Source organism: Copadichromis virginalis, linkage group LG7 (genome assembly GCF_057382275.1).
Source record: "Copadichromis virginalis isolate Kocher_CV1m ecotype Utaka linkage group LG7, C_Virginalis_male_GT1.1, whole genome shotgun sequence".
NCBI classification, from domain to species: Eukaryota; Metazoa; Chordata; class Actinopteri; order Cichliformes; family Cichlidae; genus Copadichromis; species Copadichromis virginalis.
The window spans coordinates 65,462,113-65,480,666 of record NC_140624.1 but is presented as its reverse complement, the minus strand read 5'-3'; the positions used below and the strand labels follow the sequence as shown (position 1 = coordinate 65,480,666).

Genomic DNA, 18,554 nt, shown 5'->3' with positions numbered 1-18,554 from the left:
GCAGCAAATGAGTGAAAAATGAAGACGCTGGAAGTTTAGGATGATAAATGTCGTAATTATATGCTGCCAATGAAAAAAAGCACCTCGTTCTCGTGTGGGAGAAATGCTTTTTCATTTTCCTGCTTTTCTTATAAACTCCCTGTGATCATGTGCTCTTCTGTTGACTGTACAGCTAGTATAGAATGTGTTTTGGGGTTTTTAAAATAAAATAATAGTTTTGAGGTGTTTAATTTCAGTGTTGTATGTTACTGTTAGGTCCCTGCAGGATGACAGCCTTGTGTCTTCCTCTCGTGCATTCACGTCCTCTTCTCCTCTTCCACAGGGAGTGGTTCTTCCTGCTGTCCCATGAAGTCCTGAATCCCATGTACTGCCTGTTTGAGTATGCTGGCAAGAACAACTACTGTCTGCAGATCAACCCAGCATCCTCCATAAACCCCGACCACCTCACGTACTTTCGCTTCATCGGTCGCTTCATCGCTATGGTGAGCTGTATTGAAATCGCACAAAAACACAGTTCTTTTGTTACATCTGAGCCATTTTTTTTCACTTGATCGCCACATACGGCAACATTGTATCCAGATGTGTTTAAAGTGAAACCTCAGTTTAATAAACTGAAGCGACGCTCACGTTGGGAAAGCCAAAATGCAGATGTGATGTAGTTGAGACATTCCTCTATCGTGTTGCGATCTTAGTAATATTGTTACTTTAGCAGCAAAAATGGATTTCACCGCACGTATGTAGGCTTTGTGTGTTTAACTAACCTTTGTGATTAGATGACTGCATTTCTAATCTTTGGTTAGCTAGTTTTGCTCACTGTTTAGAACAGATATCACATATTTTGGATTTTTCCTGAAAGTGCGTCACATAAAAGTCATTCCACAGGCTGTCAGCCGGGAAAGCTCTCGCTCAGAGCAGGTTTCGTTTTGAAGTAGTTTGAAGCATTCATGCACGGCATTCTGGGGTCAACTCAAAAAAATTTGTAGGTCCCAAAGCCGTCACCCTCCACCTTCCCCTCCATCTGCTACCCCACCCCTCACCCACACCATGACTTCACTGCCGCACCCAGCCCACACCCGGCAGCAGCTGCCTATATTTAGCCCTAAACTGCACATTGCTGACTTTCCTCACAAAGATCGTTGTCTCTACCCACTCCCAGCTCCCAAAGCCTCTCTGACTTTATTTCTCGTGTCTTTTCCTTACCTGCTTTGCTCTCACTTCGGTCACCCTCTGCTCTGCTTCCACAGATGCGGTGGGTCAGCAGGACAGGATAGTCTGTGACTGAGTCAGTGAGCGTCTGTGTTGTTCTTGGCTCATCGTAGCTCTGAACTCTCACAGGGTTTTTAACATTAAACAGCTCCGTCTGACTGAGTGTGCTCTCTCTGAAAACACACACACACACACGAAGGAAAGATTAAGATGTGGTTTGGAGCCGTTTGTGGTCGCTGCACATGTTTATGTCCACGTCTGAGTCTTAATGATTTGCGTTGTTCTTGTGGCTGCAGTGATTTCAGAAATAAAAGCCCATTCATTTTTTCTGCAAGTGTGATTGGCTGTTAAAGCGTTTCTAACACTTGAATGAGCTCAAAACGGCCCCCGTGTGAATCATCAGCATGGCGCGCGTCCGAGATGAAAATATGTGTAATTTGTCGGGCGTTAATTTGAAACATGTGCAACCAGAGTCCATAAAAAAACACTAATATCGCAGAATTACAGCAGGCCAAAAATAACCTCCCTCTGTCTCTGCTTTGTTACATCCAGGAACTCAAACTTGCGCTATCATCAGCCTAACCCAATTACATTTTATGAAATGTGAGCGGTGAACACCAGGTGGCGTCTCTTATTGTGGTTTCTAATGTAATAAATCCTCCCTGCAGGCTTTGTATCATGGAAAGTTCATCGACACCGGCTTCACGCTGCCTTTCTACAAGCGAATGCTGGACAAGAAACCCACTCTCAAAGACCTGGAGTCGATAGACCCGGAGTTTTATAACTCCATCATGTGGGTCAAGTAAGTAATGCAGTTATGATTCCTCTGAATCTGTGCGCTCTGGCCACCTTATGCTCACAAGGGTAGAGGTTGGCATGTGAGTTAGTTAGTTTTAACTAATAAAAGAAATGAACAGTAGGAGTCCAGGTGAATAGGTCATACTAAGCCAGTTATATCCAAACAACAGAAACCTGGATGCAGGAAGTCTGAAAGTCTTAAAATGCCTCCCAAACCACATTGATATATCAAGTAATTGTTAAATGACTTTTAGTTGACAAACCAGCTAAAAGCTTAGCTGATAAGACTCTGAGATGCTGCTCTGTTACATGTGCTGCTGACAGTGCTGATCACAAACAGTGGAGTAGGAGCGCCCTCAGCTGGACAGACTACAAAATTTATCAGACCACCACCTAATGTGAGGTTTTACTCTAAATTAGGGATGTCAAGGTCATTTTACATCGAGGGCCACATACAGCCCACTTTGATCTGAAGTTGACTGAACAAGTGAAACTCTGTCAGTGTAAAGAAGTTTCAGTACAAATTTAATCCCTGAGATGTCTTGTTATAAGATTAGGAAGTGCAATTTCAACAATACGCCTCAGTTTCTCTACACGATAAATGTGTAAAATTACAGAAAAGGTTCTGGCAGCTGCCCAGCCTGTCCCGTATCTGTAAAACATGAAGTTTTTGTTGATTCACAGCCACTTTTATTCAATTTTATTAAGATACATTTCTAAACATGGTGAACAGAAGCATGTTTATCTGTTGCTACTTTGAGTGATAATGACTCTCAGCAGGAAAATACAGGTAAAAAATTTATGCCCGCCTTTACATTTTCTAAAGGTATCCAGTGGGCCAAATTGCAGTTTTTGCCAGGCCAATTTTGGCCTCTGGGCCTTATGTTTGACACCCCTTCTCTAAATTAACAGTATTAGTAAATACATAAAAAAAAAATTTATATTTCTGATATTTTTATATTTTATGTATGAACTGCCACATAAAGGAGTTGGTGTCGCAGTTTGTTCCAAGAAGGCTGCTGGATTTAGGTCAGTCTTGCAGGCGACACAGAGAGGACGAGGTGCTAATGTTTTTAGTTTCATTATGTGTGCGTCTGTGTTTTCAGAGAGAACAACCTGGAGGAGTGCGGTGTGGAGCTCTATTTTGCACAGGACATGGAGATCCTCGGGAAGGTTTCCACTCACCAGCTGAAGGACGACGGGGAGAACGAGCTGGTCACCGAGGAGAACAAGGAGGAGTACATCAGGTCAGTAAGCAGAAATGGGGACAGTTGGGCTGATGAAGACGGATGAGCGTAGGAGAAACAAGGTCTGTGGTGGAGAGCAAACCATAAAAAGCAGCCTCTTTGTTCACGCAGCCTGCTGACAGACTGGAGGTTCACCCGCGGGGTGGAGGAGCAAACCAAAGCCTTCCTGGACGGCTTCAACGAGGTGGTGCCTCTGGAGTGGCTTCGCTACTTTGACGAGAAGGAGCTGGAGGTGAGGAAGACTTGTATTTATTGGTGTTTAGGCTTAAAATGTCATGAATCCAGCTGTTAGCAGCTCGTTTTACTTGTGTGTGTCTCCCAGCAAAAATCACACCACGTGAAAACGATGCTTCGTGTTTTGCCTGATCGCACCATAATGCCACTCATTTGCGCCCCAAGGTTCCACTGAGGATTTAAAGTCACACGGATCAGGATCCGTGTGACACTGATATTTTGTGAATTCAGTGAAAGCCTGAGGCAGTTTAATCTCACACCATGTACTCAAATAAAGTTATTTGAGTGTAAATGTCTCAACCTTTTACACCATTAACTTTTCTTTGAGGGATGGACCTCCCTGCACCCTTATTGAGCCGTTTTGACACCTCTTTAGAGATCAGTAAAGACGTGGTGTGACGACCATCAGAATAGTTTCCTGGGTTTTCCCCAATCATAGCTTTAGTGAGCTGTATAGGCACAGACCCTCGCTGACCTCATATGCAAACATTTTTTCTGGAAGCAGACCTAAAACAACAGAACTCAGAAAAGAGGAACAGAAGGGAAAGAGTTCATGAGCCAAGAGAAAAACCCCCAAAACAAGCTGGTGGGGGGTAAGCTTGGACTTTTTTTTCTTTCTTTTCTTTTTTTTGAAAAGTCTGAAATCTCATCCGACTTGAGCTGCAGGAGCCCCGTTTATCAGGAGGAAATGTGAGAATTTGGGCTGTAATCAGTAAAGTTTTATAAAGGACGTCAGGGTTCTGTACCACCACATGCAAAAATGTCTCTGAGCACACAGAGTGAAGTCACATGTGAGTAGTTTAAACTCCAAATTTTAAAGTAACCCCCCCGTCTTTGTCCTTTTTGCAGCTGATGCTTTGTGGGATGCAGGAGATCGATTTGGCCGACTGGCAGAAGAACACCATCTACAGACATTACACCAAGAACAGCAAGCAGATCCACTGGTTCTGGCAGGTATGGGCCTGTAAACACACACACCTACCACGCTGATGCTCCTAGGAAAGCGCTGACCTGAGCGTTTTTTCTGCAGGTGGTGAAAGAGATGGACAATGAGAAGAGAATCCGTCTGCTTCAGTTTGTAACGGGAACCTGTCGGCTGCCCGTCGGAGGGTTCTCCGAGCTCATAGGTACTGACTGCGTTTACAGGGACAGGAGTGTCCTGGTTATGAGGATTCTCCTGGTTTTAATACTGTTGTAAATAGATCTCTGCCTTTGCATGGAGGGACCTGTGATGTTTACAGACACTAACAGGAAATTCTCAAGCAATTGTAAGGAAATTGAGCAGACATTTAGCTCCAAACCAAAGTGCTGAAACAAAAGCTTTTCCATGCTGCTCTGGGAGCTGGAAATCCCAGAGCATTTTCATAAGATATAATAAAATTACTCACTTTCTTAATCATCTTCAGTTTGAGTTTCTGCTATGCGAGTCGGCAGCATTCAGCTTCCTGTTCAGGGTTTGAGTTTTGTTTGTGTGTGTGTGTGTCCTGCAGGAAGTAATGGTCCCCAGAAGTTCTGCATAGACAAAGTGGGGAAGGAGACTTGGCTTCCAAGAAGCCACACATGGTAAGATGCTGCCTCATGTTCTGCTTCTCCGAATCATCCATTTATTCATCGTCTCCCGCTGATCTTATTTAGGGTCGAGGGGGCGGAGCCTGTTCAAGCTGTTATAGGGTAAAAAGCAAGGTGTTTATTGAAGCGCTCCTCTGAAAAACTTAAAAATAGCCTAAGACTAGCAAGGTTACAAACGAGAAGGACAGCTTTACAAACCTCACAGCGGATCACCTGCCTCCATCACCCTATCCCAACATCCTCCTCTGTCACATCAGTCCCTGCATGTCCTCTTTCCCTCCCACCTGGCAGCTCCCTCTTCCACATCCTGTCTTCAGTATATCCACTATCCATCCTCTGCACTCGTCTCTCTAACTTTGTCTCAGCCTGAGCTTTTCCTCTGATGTACTCGTTTCTAATCCCGCCCACTTAGCTCACTCCCAATGAAATTCTGAACATATTCAGCTCGGCCTCCTGTTATTTTGTCATCATAGCAGCTCTCGCAAGAATCTTATGAACCTATCCTTCTGTCATAAATCACCCCTGACACCCATCTCCACCCTGCCTGCACTTTCTTCTTCACCTCTCTCTACTTAAATCACTTTCCTTAGATTACAGTCTTTTCACAGTACAGAGAGCTGCCGCTCTGAGGCTAAAATGAATGTACAAAAAGACATCTGATAGACAGATCAGCAGATTTAACTAAACGTCTTAAAGTGGACTCATTTCACTCAACTTCCAGCTCCAGGTTTTTATTCTGGGACTCTACTAGAGCAGCTTTGCATAATTTAGAATCCTTCTTCATGTTGTAGATGGTCTCTGTGCAGTCCCTCAGGTCATCGTCTGTCTGAAACGAGCAGCTATTCCTGATAAATTCACTTTTTTAAAGTCACATAGTATTCAGAACCTCCCTGACAAGAGTCACATTTTTTATGCATGTTTTACCATCTCAGGACCGCCCCTCTGTCACCTTCACCTCCTGGATTAGTATCAGGAGAAGACGCTTGTATCTTAGCTGTAACGCTTCTGCTACATTTCGAAGGGAATTCTCGTTTTAAAGGAGAAAGAAAAAGACAGTTGAAATTTAAGGACGTGGATTCGGACAGGATTTCAGCTACAAAAGTAATTTCAGCTAAAAATACACATGATCTAAAATGAATTAAAGCCACTGAGCAGGGCAGGTAGGATTTAAAACGGTTACTACAGGGGGGGAAAATAAAAATCAGGATTTCACTTCCTCTGTTTGAGCTGTGAGCAGCCTGGGAGCGTTTAAAAAAATAGATAAATGTCACCCTGAAGTTCCATCTGTAAATCCACGCTGAGGTGTAACTCTGTCTCCTCCTCCTCAGCTTCAATCGTCTGGATCTGCCTCCCTACCGAAGCCTGGAACAGCTCCGAGAGAAGCTCCTGTTCGCCATCGAGGAGACGGAGGGATTTGGACAGGAGTGAGACGAGGAGGCAGAGACGGACGACACTTAAATCGACGAATAGTTTTTTGTTATTGGTCTTATTTTGCGTTTGTTTGTTCATCACAGGGCTGAGGAGTCACCTGTCAGCTAAACAAGCCCTCCCTGGGCGAGGATCATGTTAGTGAGCTAGTGAGCTGAATCATGGGATCAGGCTTGAGGCACAGGAACACAGAAGAGTGAATGCTTACGTGTGTGTGGGTGGGTGTGTGTGTGGTTGCTCATGTTAATGCCATTGTGTATTTGCATATAAATGGTGTGTATGTGTGTGGATTAAACAGGATGACCACTCCCCCACCTCCTCACTCACTGCTTAGAACCGCACCAAAACCAGACGACATGATAGTTTTAATGTCAGCAGCGACTCACAGCGACAGCACAGCTACCCGCAAATGCAGTACAACATATCTACCAGAGAGACGTACATTTTAAGCATATTAAAGCAGCGAGACGGCAGCGTGTGAGAGGAAGCTGTTATCGTGAACTAGTGCGCCTCTGTTACAGAGGTCAGAGAGATGAGATGCGATTTTATTTTTTCTGTTGATTGTGAAATTCAGTCGATTTCTCCTGTATATAACTCAAATAAATGAGATTTCAGTCATAAGATGTTTGGGTGAGGCTTTCTTTTTAAAATGCTTAATCCAGTGTGAGTGACGTAGGTTCAGCATTAATTGGTTTACTGTGCCGTGCAAACAATTCGAGCCACCCTTTGTTTCTTTATTATCAGACTTTCTTTTTTAAAGTGCTCTCGAGCAATCGTTCTGCAGGCTTTCTGAAGGTTTTTCACAGCTTTTCTTTGGACACTGGCGGCTTTTTCACTTGAACCTGATCATTTCTTTTGTTTGTTAAGCTACTTGACACCAAACTCTGAGTCATTCAAGAATAAAAAGGCACCAAACTCAACCAGTACCAGACAACTTGGCAAAGAAACATTTTAAATGGTATCTTTAGGCACTTTGGTACTAGGAGCATTTCGCAAAGACACATAATTTGTTCCCATTTCTTTTGTTGAATTTATGAAAAATATCAACGATAACACAGTTTGACAAACACAAGCAAACACTATCAGTCATGGAGTGGCCTCTCCAGAGCTCGGATCTCAATATTATTGAAGCAGTGTGAGATCATTCTGATAGAGGACGGAACAAAAAGGCAGCCGGCTTTCAAACAGGAGCTTTAAATGTCCTTCAAGGAGCTCAGAGAGCTACTCCTGAAGAGTGCTTAAAGAAATGACATGAAAGCAGCCTCAGAGTTCAATCTATGGTGAAGTGTAAAGGTGGTCATCCCAAATATTGACTTTCAGGCCCCTTAGAATTGTACAGAATTGTACTGTTTTTGCCTTATATACTGTATTTCCAGTTGTAAATATGTTTGCACCCATGAGGGGCGGCTTGAGACTTTTGCACAGAAATTACATAATGACTTACAATCATTAAAGTGTATATAACTTCTTTACAGAGGAAAATTCAAATGATGATGGAGGTTAGCAATGTCCAGATGTCAGATTTGAACTTCACAATAACAATACTGTACTGTTGAAGAAAGATGAAATGATAACCTTACTCAAAATGTATTTTTATGTGTGGTTTATGATTAATTCCCCAAAATAGAATATTTATAAAAACATGCTTTGCATAGAAAAATTCACCATGTCACAATTGCTGTCGTGATTGCCATCATTACTGTGTTTAAAAAAATAATCAACGATATTATTGAAATGTTTAGGGAAAATTTAAAAAAACGAACCATCTCTGTAGCTTTGTTTGTGGTTTTTGTTTTAAAAAAATCAGATAATAAAAAATATTTTAAAGGTGTTTTACACTGATTATCAAGGGTAGCGGTGTCACCTTTTTACTGACAAGTTTCCTGAGACTGCTTGAGGAATGTTGACATATGTTATTTCACTGTCTTTGTAGGGGGGATTACACTCTGCCTGGGCCCCCCAGTTAGAGCTCAGCCCGAAGCAGTTTGAGGTTTGGCCGACTGGGTCACAATAATTGAAAATGCATGTTTGGATGTAACCATGCACGCAAACTTTGAGTGAATCTTCACTCTCAGTCTCCCATTGGCCGTCCAGTTTGTGGCTCTGGGCACAACAGATTATGTCTACAGCGGTGGAAAGACAATAAATTTAGTGAGTACGCTGGAGAGGTTTACTTAATCAGCCCACTGGACACAGGCAAGAGGTAAGGATGAGGTGGTTTGGTGACGTACAGAAGAGGGTTGGTGGATGTTTTGACATAGGGTGCTGAAGAGAGGACTTTTATTGTGAAAGTACCTCTTCCTTTGCTGGGACCGGAAGTAACTTCTCGTTCTCATTCGCCGGAAGTGCACCGGAGTTAGTCGCAGTTCTAAATGAAAATGCCACCTTTGTAGTGTTCGGATGACACCGGGACATTAACGGTGAATTTAATCATATCTGAAATGCCTACTGGTGCTCACATCCGCCTTCCCCGTCGCTTTAATGTGGTGAGCGCGGATGAAGTCGCCAAGTTGTGCTACGAGCGTTTCAGTCAGCTTCCCCGCAGAGGGAAGCCTGAGCCGGGCAGAGAGTGGACCCTGCTGGCCGCTGTGCTCCAGATCACCCGCGGAGCTGACTCTCATTCAGGTTGTTCGGCAGGATGGACCAGTCCACTGTTCTGAAACCCCGGTTTCATTCATTTTTTTCCCCATTTCTATCAAACGTCAGTGCTAAAAAGACATTTAAAGTTTTCTGAAGATGGGGAAAAAGGCTTTAAATTGTTCTAAATTATGTCCATAATGTATATTTCAGCGGACCTGTAGACACTGATATGAGTGAGGTATAGTGATGCGATATTTTTCTTTTTCCATCACAGTTGCTATGGAGGTTGTTTCTCTGGGAACTGGGACCAAATGTATTGGACAGACCGCCATGAGTCCCACAGGTGTGTGCAGATGGACGTTTTGTGTCTCAGACGCTGAAGGTGTCGATTGTGCAAACCAAATTTTGCTTTCCTTTTTAATTCAGGTGATGTACTTAACGACAGCCACGCAGAGGTCATTGCCAGGAGGGGATGTATCAGGTGTGTGTATGAACCCACCTGTGTCACTGCAGGCTGTTTGACTGTGCTGATTGCTTTATGTATATGTATGCGTTTTTATTTGCAGGTACCTGATCCAGGAGCTGCACGGGGCTGTGAGCGGTCGGGGCAGCTCTGTGTTTTGTGCAGCAGATGAGCGAGGAAAGTGGAAGCTTCGGCCCAGAGTTTCCTTCCTCCTTTTTACCAGCCACACTCCCTGTGAGTGTCAGCACACAGGACAGCGACAATAACGAATACAGTTACACACAGCAGAAAGTAGATGGAAAGAAATCAAACCAGATCTGTGTTGCTCACACAGAGAGTGGCTAGGTTATCAGCTGTAGTTACTGTGAGTTAATGTGAGGTAGTTTGGTAACTTACCCAGTTTAGATTTATTCTGTTTTTTGATTACATAACCCATTCTAGCAGAGTGTAATGAAGGTCTTTATAAATGATAACATGTAATAACTCCTGTTTGTGCCAGAGATGCAAACAAATAGCCTGAAAAGTCTTTCAGCTCTTGAGCTTTGATGCAGAGTTGATATGGCAACAGTTAAATATTCACCACTGATAACATTTAACATCCGCTTATTAAGCAGTAAACCTAAATATTAGTCAGCAGCGGCATTGTTAGCCCATAAATAATAAAGATGCATTTCTGATAAGGATTGTTAATGTTTAACTCTCCAACCTCTTTATGGTAAAATTAGTTCCATGAGATGATGAATAATTGAGGACTTGACATGATTATTCTTGTTTGTGAAGGAAGTCAGTCCAGCCTTTTCATGCAGAGAACAGGGATCATTTGTGATAAAGCACATTGCGCTATAACTGAGACCGGCACAGTTCTGTGGGAACAAAGAGAGAAAGTAATTCTCAAATCATCGTTGCTCACCTGCTTAATCATCTCTGATTTACACGAAACTTTTATGGTCCAAAGTTTGGACACCTGTAATGATTGCTGTGAAATTTCAGCTTTATATATCAAAAACTTCACAATATATATATAGTTTTTAAACAGCAGCACTATATACATATAAACAGTATTAACCGAAAAAAAGTACAATCTGGTGTAAGAAGAAAAAAGTAAATATGTATTGCACAATGGTTTATAGAGGAAAATGGGAAAAACGTTGCGGCGAAACGTTGAGAAAGCACCGAGTTTTTTAAATGGACTGACAATGAGGTGAAGTTGTTGCTGCGAGTAACGCATAAGTACAAAGTTGCAAAAGCGAGTGAGAATTAAAGAATTTGAAGAAAAGCTCTCTGGAGCATGTACGGACTGATATTAAGCTTTAATAGGGCTGTCAAAAGTTTTCGCTGTCCACACTGCGACACATAAAGCACCGTTTTCAAATTACGCGTTTTCGAGAGTGTTTTCAAAACGCTGCATTTTCCATGAGCGAGAACGCCGTCTCAGTGTGGACGGGAGGCCAAAACGGAGAGAAAATGATGCGTTTTCAAACTAAAACGCATTAGTGTGGACGTAGCCTTACATTGTAGTATTTGTTATTAGCTGTGAGGCATTTGCAGGCGTTTTCTTTTTTGTTGTCTTTCAGACATATGCATTCTACCTTTAACCATACCTTTATCTATCTTGGCTTTAATCATGCAGAAGTGTGCCCTCATGCCATTTGTTTGTCCGATCTGAAACCAGGTGGCGACGCCTCCATCATCCCCATGACTGACAGCCAGCCTCAGCCCTGCCCTCCTGTCACATCAGTAAAGGGCCATGAACAGACTGGTGGAGGAGGAGACCTGAAAAGGAAAGCAGAGGAATCCGGCGAGGAGCGAATCTCTAAGCAGCCTCATCTGGAGGAGACGGCAGAGACAAAGGAAGAGGACAGAGGAGACACAGAACAGCGTGGATCGCTGAACTTTAACAAAACATCGGAAACATCCTCACAAACCAGCAGCTCTGCAGTCTTGGCTCAAACTGATGGCACTGGCCTGCATCATCAGGTCTCAGACATTCACAGAACAGGGGCCAAGTGTGTACCGGGTGGCCCAGCTGACCCTCTGCAGCCTGGGGTGGGGTATCACAGTCCGGGCGTTCTCCGGGTAAAGCCCGGCAGAGGAGAGCCAACTCTCTCCCTCTCCTGCAGCGACAAGATGGCCCGCTGGGGGGTGCTGGGCTTCCAGGGTGCACTGCTGTCCCATTACCTACAGGAGGCGCTGTACTTCAGCACCATGGTGGTGGGAAAGTGTCCATATGACCAAGAAGTCATGCAGAGAGCTTTGGTCACAAGGTAATGCTGAACCGGCTGCTTTATATTTTTATTAGTCATGCGCTGTGAAAACTTCACCTAAACAGATACAGAGCCAGTAATCACAACTCGTGATAATAATAAACACCAAATAGAGATATTGAAGGTTTATGTAACAGTTCCAGTCATGACCAGCATGTCAAGGACCCTCCTTGATGTAAAACAACGTTAGGTTCAATTAGAGTAAGCTAAATGCAGCAGATATTAATGAAAGTGAAATGAGTGCAATGACTTCACAGTTCAGTTTGGTTTCTGCCAGAAAAACGACCTGTTTGCAAACAGTTGCCTTTCAATGAACGAAGACACGTCCTCTCCACCAACTCCTGAGAGAAAAAACTGCTAAATGGTGAACTTAATTCTTCAGCTATTTTGCCAACTATCTAAATCATTGAATTCAGGTGTTCTAGTCACTACATGTGGCCTTCAGATTAGCTCAAGAACAGTTTGCAGAGAGCTTCATGGAGTGGGTATCTATGGTGGAGTAGCTGCATCCAAGCCTTACGTCACCAAGTGCAATGCAAAGCATCGGTGCTGTAAAGCATGAGGCCACTGGACTCCAGAACAATGTTGCATGTTCATGCTACCCTGTCTGTAAATGCGACAGACAAGTCTGGGTTTGGCAGTTGCCAGGACAACGGTACCTGTCTGACTGAATTGTGCCATGTGTAAAGTTTGGTGTGGAGTTGTTCTGGAGGAATTGGGCTCGGCCCCTGAATGCCTCAGCACACCAAGACTGTTCCTGTTTGGGGATGGCCTCTTCCTTCTCCAACACGGCTGCGCACCAGTGCACAAAGCAAGGTGCATAGAGACATGGATGAGCTAGTTTGGTGTGGAAGAACTTGACTGGCCTGCACAGAATCCTAACCTCAGCCTGACAGAACCCCTTTGGAGCGAATTAGAGTGGAGACCGTGAGCGAAGCCTTGTTGTTTTAAGCAGAAGAGACGAGCTGTTCATCCTTTTGTCTCCTGGGAGACGAGCCTTACAGAAGATTGGATCAAAGAGTTCACATTTGGAAATTTTTTTTTGGGGTTTTCTCTACTCATTTTGTCATGTTTGATTATAAATTGAAGAGGATCTGGATTTCTGTTGTTTTCCTGCTAGATTACAGCTTCCAAAGAATTCCACTGATGTCCTGCAGCTGATAACTTTGAGCAGATTTGGATTTCCCCTGTATTCCTCTGGGATTATTTATGTCAACACGAAACAGAGATAAGTGCATCGTCTCACCTGGATGTGCTCATTATTTGGTCAATCTCTCTCAAAATCAAACAAAACCAGCACTAGCTTAGAGAAGTTTATTGGATACGTATGATTCAAGAGATTTTTTTGGCTCTAGTTCGCTCCTGCTAAATTGCTTTGGTAAAACATCCTGCATTCAAAAAGTCTAAAAGGTGGTGTTAGGTAATATATATATAATCTTAAATGCTTTTATGCTGATTATTATTGGTTTATATAAGAGAGGCCCAGACTTCAGTGTAAAACTAGGTTACAGGCTGACCAGAAACTGCATGTTTTTTGTAGAATATGAGGAACCGACAGAGTGAGACTAAGTCTAGACAGGTTGCCCTGGCAACAGACCTTAGAAAGGGGAAGTTATTGCAAGCTGCACAAGAAGTTTTAGTGCACAGGCATATTAATAAATCAGACACAGAAAAGAGGAACTGAATAGAAGAAGTTTTGTGTGTAATGAAACTGTATGTGATGTCGAGAGGTACATAAATAACCTGGCTTCCTGTTTTCTGCTTGAGACTGGCTGATGTGAGCAGGCGTTTCTGTGTGTGCTCAGTCTCCATATCCCGGGATATGTAAGATTAAAGATCATTTTTTAAAGTAAAAGACCACTTTTGAGCCGTGTCTTTTTGGCCCTAAGAATCAAAAGAACCGTTTTTAACAGTGGACACTTCCTTTTTAACCTTGTGTGAAACCTCAAAGGTAAAAATCTGCATTTAATTAGAACGTCACTCAGTGGGTTCTTACATGTTACTTTAACCTTAAAAATGAACAGATCCTTGGGGCTTAATTTTCCAAGCTACTGCATTTAAACCAGTCAGTTACCAAGTACACAGATTTAGAGGAGAGCTGCTGGTAATGGGTGTGGCTGAAGAGGAAGCGGGCTTAGCCACCCTGGCAAGCACACCTTCAGGATCAGCATCCGGAGGGCTGAGTACCAGTTTGAGCTGGGTGAGTCTCCTCCCTGGCTCCATCTAAGCTGTGTTTACCTACTGGGTAATGCTCATGGGATTCAGAGATTAGGGCTTTTAAACAGAGCCAGTTCCAGACCTTCCTGTATTTGGGATTCCTGGTCAAAAATTCCCACTAACACACTCCTACATTCCCAGAAATGTTGAAGCTGGTATAGTTGCAAAGGGTGGGCCAGCATCATATTAAGCCCCATGGATTAAGAATGGGATGTCACTCAAGTTCATATGCAAATACGAGCAAATACTTAAGACAGCATAGTGTTCTTGTTGCAGTGTGCATGTTGGACAGGCACCAACTGGTGCTGGTTTAAAAACCACTTCCTTGGGCCGTATAACCAGGATATCGTTCCTTTATCTGCCTTCTGACAGCCTAACATCTGTAATCGGGCTAAGTGGTTACATCAAGGTAGCTGTCAGTTTGTGTGATTATCACTTATTCACACAGACAATGAACTCTTTCACCCATGAAGATAATGGATTTTGACGCCTCAGTATGCAACAATAAAGAACTGCTTTGATATCACTTTAATCATGTGGGAATTTTCTAGCTGCTAAATTCTGTGGAATTTAGTGGAACACCTGCAGCACTGCAGGTGTTAGGCAGTGAATAGTCTTCATCAAATCAGACCACACTCAATTAAATGCAGTGCTTCTGTGCTGTCAGGTGCGCCTGTGTATCGGACCTCCCTGCCGGTTTCGCCGTACGTCCGCCCGAGCTGCTCCAGGCCACGTTGGAGTTTCCTTTCAGCCAAGCCCAAACTGAGCTCCAGCACCAGGCCGGCCAGGGCCGCATCTCCCCCTGCGGGGCAGGTAGGACTGTCCACGTATTCTGCAAATTATTTGTAAGTGCCAAAAAACTAGATGTCAACACTTGACATCAACCATGGACTATCCCTAATATAGTCATCTCAAAGAAGCCACACCCACCTGCAGCTTAGACCTTCTGTTTGTGAGGATCACCCAATCGGGAAATTGCTTTAGTTCCTCCACTTGCTTTAGTGGAGGAACTGAGCATGAGATGAGAAAGGATTTCAGATCAAGAGTATCTGCTAGACTCAGGGTGTCTGCCTCGCTGCAGGCCTCTCTCAGTTTAGGTCCAGTTTGCAGCTGTCTCTTTCTGTTAATGGTATCAGTTTTTTAATAATAATAATAATAATGTATACTTTATTGATCCCCGTGGGGAAATTCCTCTCTGCATTTAACCCATTCACTCAGTGAAGCAGTTTTTACGGTTTCAATTAAAGTTTTAATTGTGTTTAAACTGCTCCAGCACTGAGCTGCAATCTCGGCGTGTATCTGAGGTTTGCTCCCTGTGTTTCAGCCATCAGCTGGTGTAACGTAACAGAGCAGCCACTAGATGTCACCGCTAACGGCTACAAACACGGAGTCACCAAGAAGGCCCTGGGAACAGCAAAAGCCAGGTAGAACCAATCCACTGTCATCATACATGAGTACCATGTGAGTTTGCTGTGTTCTCAAACATCCCGGCGTGCTTCTCTGATTTCAGGTCTCTTCTGTGCAAATCAGAGCTTTTTCATTCCTTCTTGTCTTTGGTGTCGGCCACCGATCCCTCGGCTCTCCCCGACTCTCTCAGGTAACAAACAATTGGCTCTTTCAGAAACTCGCTGCAGCTTTTGAAAACGCTCCAACGAGAGCTGCAATATTTGAAGAACAGTGCAGCTTCTCTCAGTTTGTGCAACTCTCATTCACATAAAACTACGTGCACCAATCACTAAGGAAATGTTCACATCACTGTGAAATGTTCATTACTGGAAATCGTGTTATGCAATCTGACTGCTACGCTCGTATTAAACAGGTGGGGTTGGTTTGAATTCCTCAGTCTTAGATTTCCAGCCTGCTGTGGGTTAAAATGTTGTGTGTGCACTTTTTCAGACTTGTGTGCTATGCTGCTGCTGATTGGCTTCATGTTTACTGATCACTTTATGAAGTTATCAGGTGATTTTTGATTTTTTTTGTATTAAGCTTTCGTATTAAGGCTTCATCAAGCAGTGACCTTTAGCTTGCACTGGAGCAAGTTGTAATCGAGTCTGAAGTGACTGAGCTCAGAGTTAGCAGCTTCTCCAAATCTAAGGCCATGTGGATCTCACATGCACCAGGTTAGGTGGAGAAGGGTGCTGTGTTCTGTTCCTTACCTCACTTTTGGCCATGAGTTCCGGGTAGCGGCTGGACTTCGGCAGGTTTCGGGCTCTCCTTTAGAGATGAGCTGAGGATGTGGTGTCCAGCTGTGAGGAGATTAAAGGGCCAATCCAGGACATGCTGGAGGTACTGTTTCTCTCGGCTGGTGCCTTTGTTCTGCTCTCATTTTGTTACCTGTTAAACTATGGATAAAACCACCACCGTGGTGCAGTCATGCCAGGCTGTTGCCAAATAAAGGACTGTCCAAGGCTGCTGCGGTTTCATGTTGCACTCGACAGGAATCTGTAAGGTTTTTTTCTGTGAAAATTGGTCCTTGCAGTTGAATCCCTGGCTGTGTACTTATATTAAGTCTGTCACACGGCTACTTTGTTTTCATCGTCTTTGTTTTTGGAGATCCTGTCACATAGTGTGCTGTGCTACATTTATGTGGAAGACTGGCTTCAGGATGACAGTAGGTCTCCTGAAAATGAATCTGAGAAAATGAAACTCTGATGACTAACAATGGAGGACAAAGGTCCTTGTGTTTGTCAGAAAACCTGATACGGCCCACACACAAAAGACATATTGTAAACACTCAGCTCAGCACAATGACAGGACTTAATGACAAAGGTACGTCCGAGGAGGAGAAACGGCAGACGAAGGAGGAAGTTGCAGCTGAGGGAAATCAATCGTTAATCTGCCTTTTGAGAGCCAGTCCTGATCACTTTATCTACAAGATGTTCTTCTTTACTACAGTGGCTCAAGTAACCACGGTAACCAGCAGATATTTGAACAATCTGTTTCTCCTATCTAACACACAGTAATCCACTTTCTCCCTTTGAATGATGTATTTTGAATCTTTATTACAGAACTTAAACTTCAGCTCATTTTACGTGCTAACAGGTTGTAGCAGCAATCTGCACGAACAGTTTCAGCCAATGGGGTTTTTTTGTACTTCTGTAGTGGTTTAAAAGTAACTTAGAGTAATAATTTTTGCTTCTTGCTTTACATCGAGGATTTTCTTTTCTTACATGTGTCCAGGAAAGCAGAGCTGCAGACCTACTGGGACTACAAGCAGGCCTCCCAGTCGTACCAGCAGGCCTGGCAGCAGCTGCGCAGTCAGGCATTCCCTCTGTGGCCGCGCAGTGACAGAAACCTCCTCCTCTTCCACTGACAACTCACTCTCGACAGGCTTGATGACAAAGCAGCTTTGTTGTAGGAGAAACTCAGAGGTCAAGGGTCGCCCAAGGTTTGACCTTGTGAAACTCGGATTTCAAACATGCTGCAGAGAACAGAAAGGATTGCGGCACCCTTTTAATGAAAGGACAAGCTTGGCTTCTTTAATTTGCGCTGTCTTTTTCCTCTCTTCCTGTGTGTGTGTTGGCTCAGCTGGTCTGCAGTGCAGGTTTGCCTCAGCAGGACGCTCTGCGCTGTCACGCTGTTTGAAACTGTTGGTAATGCAGCACACACGATGGCTTATTTTCACAGTGCATGTCGTGGCTCCAGCTGCCTGGTGTTCTTAAAAGCGCACAGCCATTTATACCTGCACGGGAAAACACAGCCTCCAGTCTCACTCCTAGTTTGAATGCGTCCTGCACTAAAAACATGAAGATACTCCTGAAGTCCCAGACTATGTCAAAATTTGGAATCAAAGGAATTGCTTTAGTTGGTTTATCAGGTTGAACTGGCAAATTCTGGGAAAAGCTTTCTAATTTCATCGTAAGGAAACGACCAGCAGTTACTTTCTGGCAGTGGTTTGAACCCTGCAAAAACGTTTTCGCACCAGTTTGTTAACTCGGCCTGTGTAGGACACATTGTTGTGAAGAAAAAGGTAAAGCTGCACATTTCTGCACAAACAGTTAGGTCGTTCATTCAGGACCACGGTGCAGGGACAGAGGATCAGTTCAGTTGGTGATGTGGCTCAGCTGATTCCTGCTATTTCCTCTCTGCTAATGACAAACAGCACATGGTGGCTTATGTCCAGGATGCCCTCAATTTTCTCATTCTCATTCTTCAGCGATTTTGAGCTGTTTTCGTCACATCCATCGTAGAGATGCAGAGAACTGGGCTGCAGACATCTGATTACATCAGTGCAAGCTCGTCTGTAGCTCAGGGGAAAAATAACCACAGGTCGTGGCATATGGCTGCCTCTCCCTGCACCTGGTTTCTTCCTGGTAAAAGAGAGTTTTTCCTTCCCACTGTCACCAAGTGCTTGCTCATAGAAAGCTGTGTGTTTTCTCTGTATTATTATAGAGTCTTTACCTTTCAATATAAAGCACCTCATTGTGTTTTGTGTGCTGTATTAATAAAATTGAATTAAATTCTTTATATTGTTTTTTTTAAATATATGGATAGTTGCATAAATAAACCTGAGGTTAATGCAAGTTTTCGGTTGGATTTTTTTTCCCT

At 43.6% G+C, this 18,554-nt stretch overlaps 2 protein-coding genes across 3 annotated transcripts in view; both read left to right on the top strand.

Moving 5' to 3' along the window:
* wwp2 (WW domain containing E3 ubiquitin protein ligase 2) overlaps positions 1-8,336 on the top strand; it is a 63,174-nt gene extending 54,838 nt beyond the window's left edge. For both annotated transcript variants that reach the window (XM_085464791.1, XM_085464790.1), the window contains 8 exons: positions 323-482; positions 1,875-2,008; positions 3,111-3,251; positions 3,363-3,483; positions 4,335-4,439; positions 4,516-4,612; positions 4,976-5,048; positions 6,383-8,336. In XM_085464791.1, the coding sequence (XP_085320917.1) occupies positions 323-482; positions 1,875-2,008; positions 3,111-3,251; positions 3,363-3,483; positions 4,335-4,439; positions 4,516-4,612; positions 4,976-5,048; positions 6,383-6,482 (931 nt within the window). In that variant the 3' untranslated portion in view covers positions 6,483-8,336. The remainder of the gene's footprint in view (positions 1-322; positions 483-1,874; positions 2,009-3,110; positions 3,252-3,362; positions 3,484-4,334; positions 4,440-4,515; positions 4,613-4,975; positions 5,049-6,382) is intronic.
* A 487-nt stretch (positions 8,337-8,823) lies between these two features.
* On the top strand, positions 8,824-18,473 carry adat1 (adenosine deaminase tRNA specific 1). Its single transcript, XM_085464787.1, has 9 exons — positions 8,824-9,107; positions 9,337-9,405; positions 9,489-9,543; positions 9,629-9,759; positions 11,198-11,789; positions 14,674-14,819; positions 15,331-15,430; positions 15,517-15,603; positions 17,187-18,473. Exons 1-9 carry the CDS (start codon positions 8,924-8,926, stop codon positions 17,317-17,319), a joined length of 1,497 nt encoding a protein of 498 aa, XP_085320913.1. The 5' UTR covers positions 8,824-8,923; the 3' UTR covers positions 17,320-18,473.
* Positions 18,474-18,554: the final 81 nt, after the last annotated feature.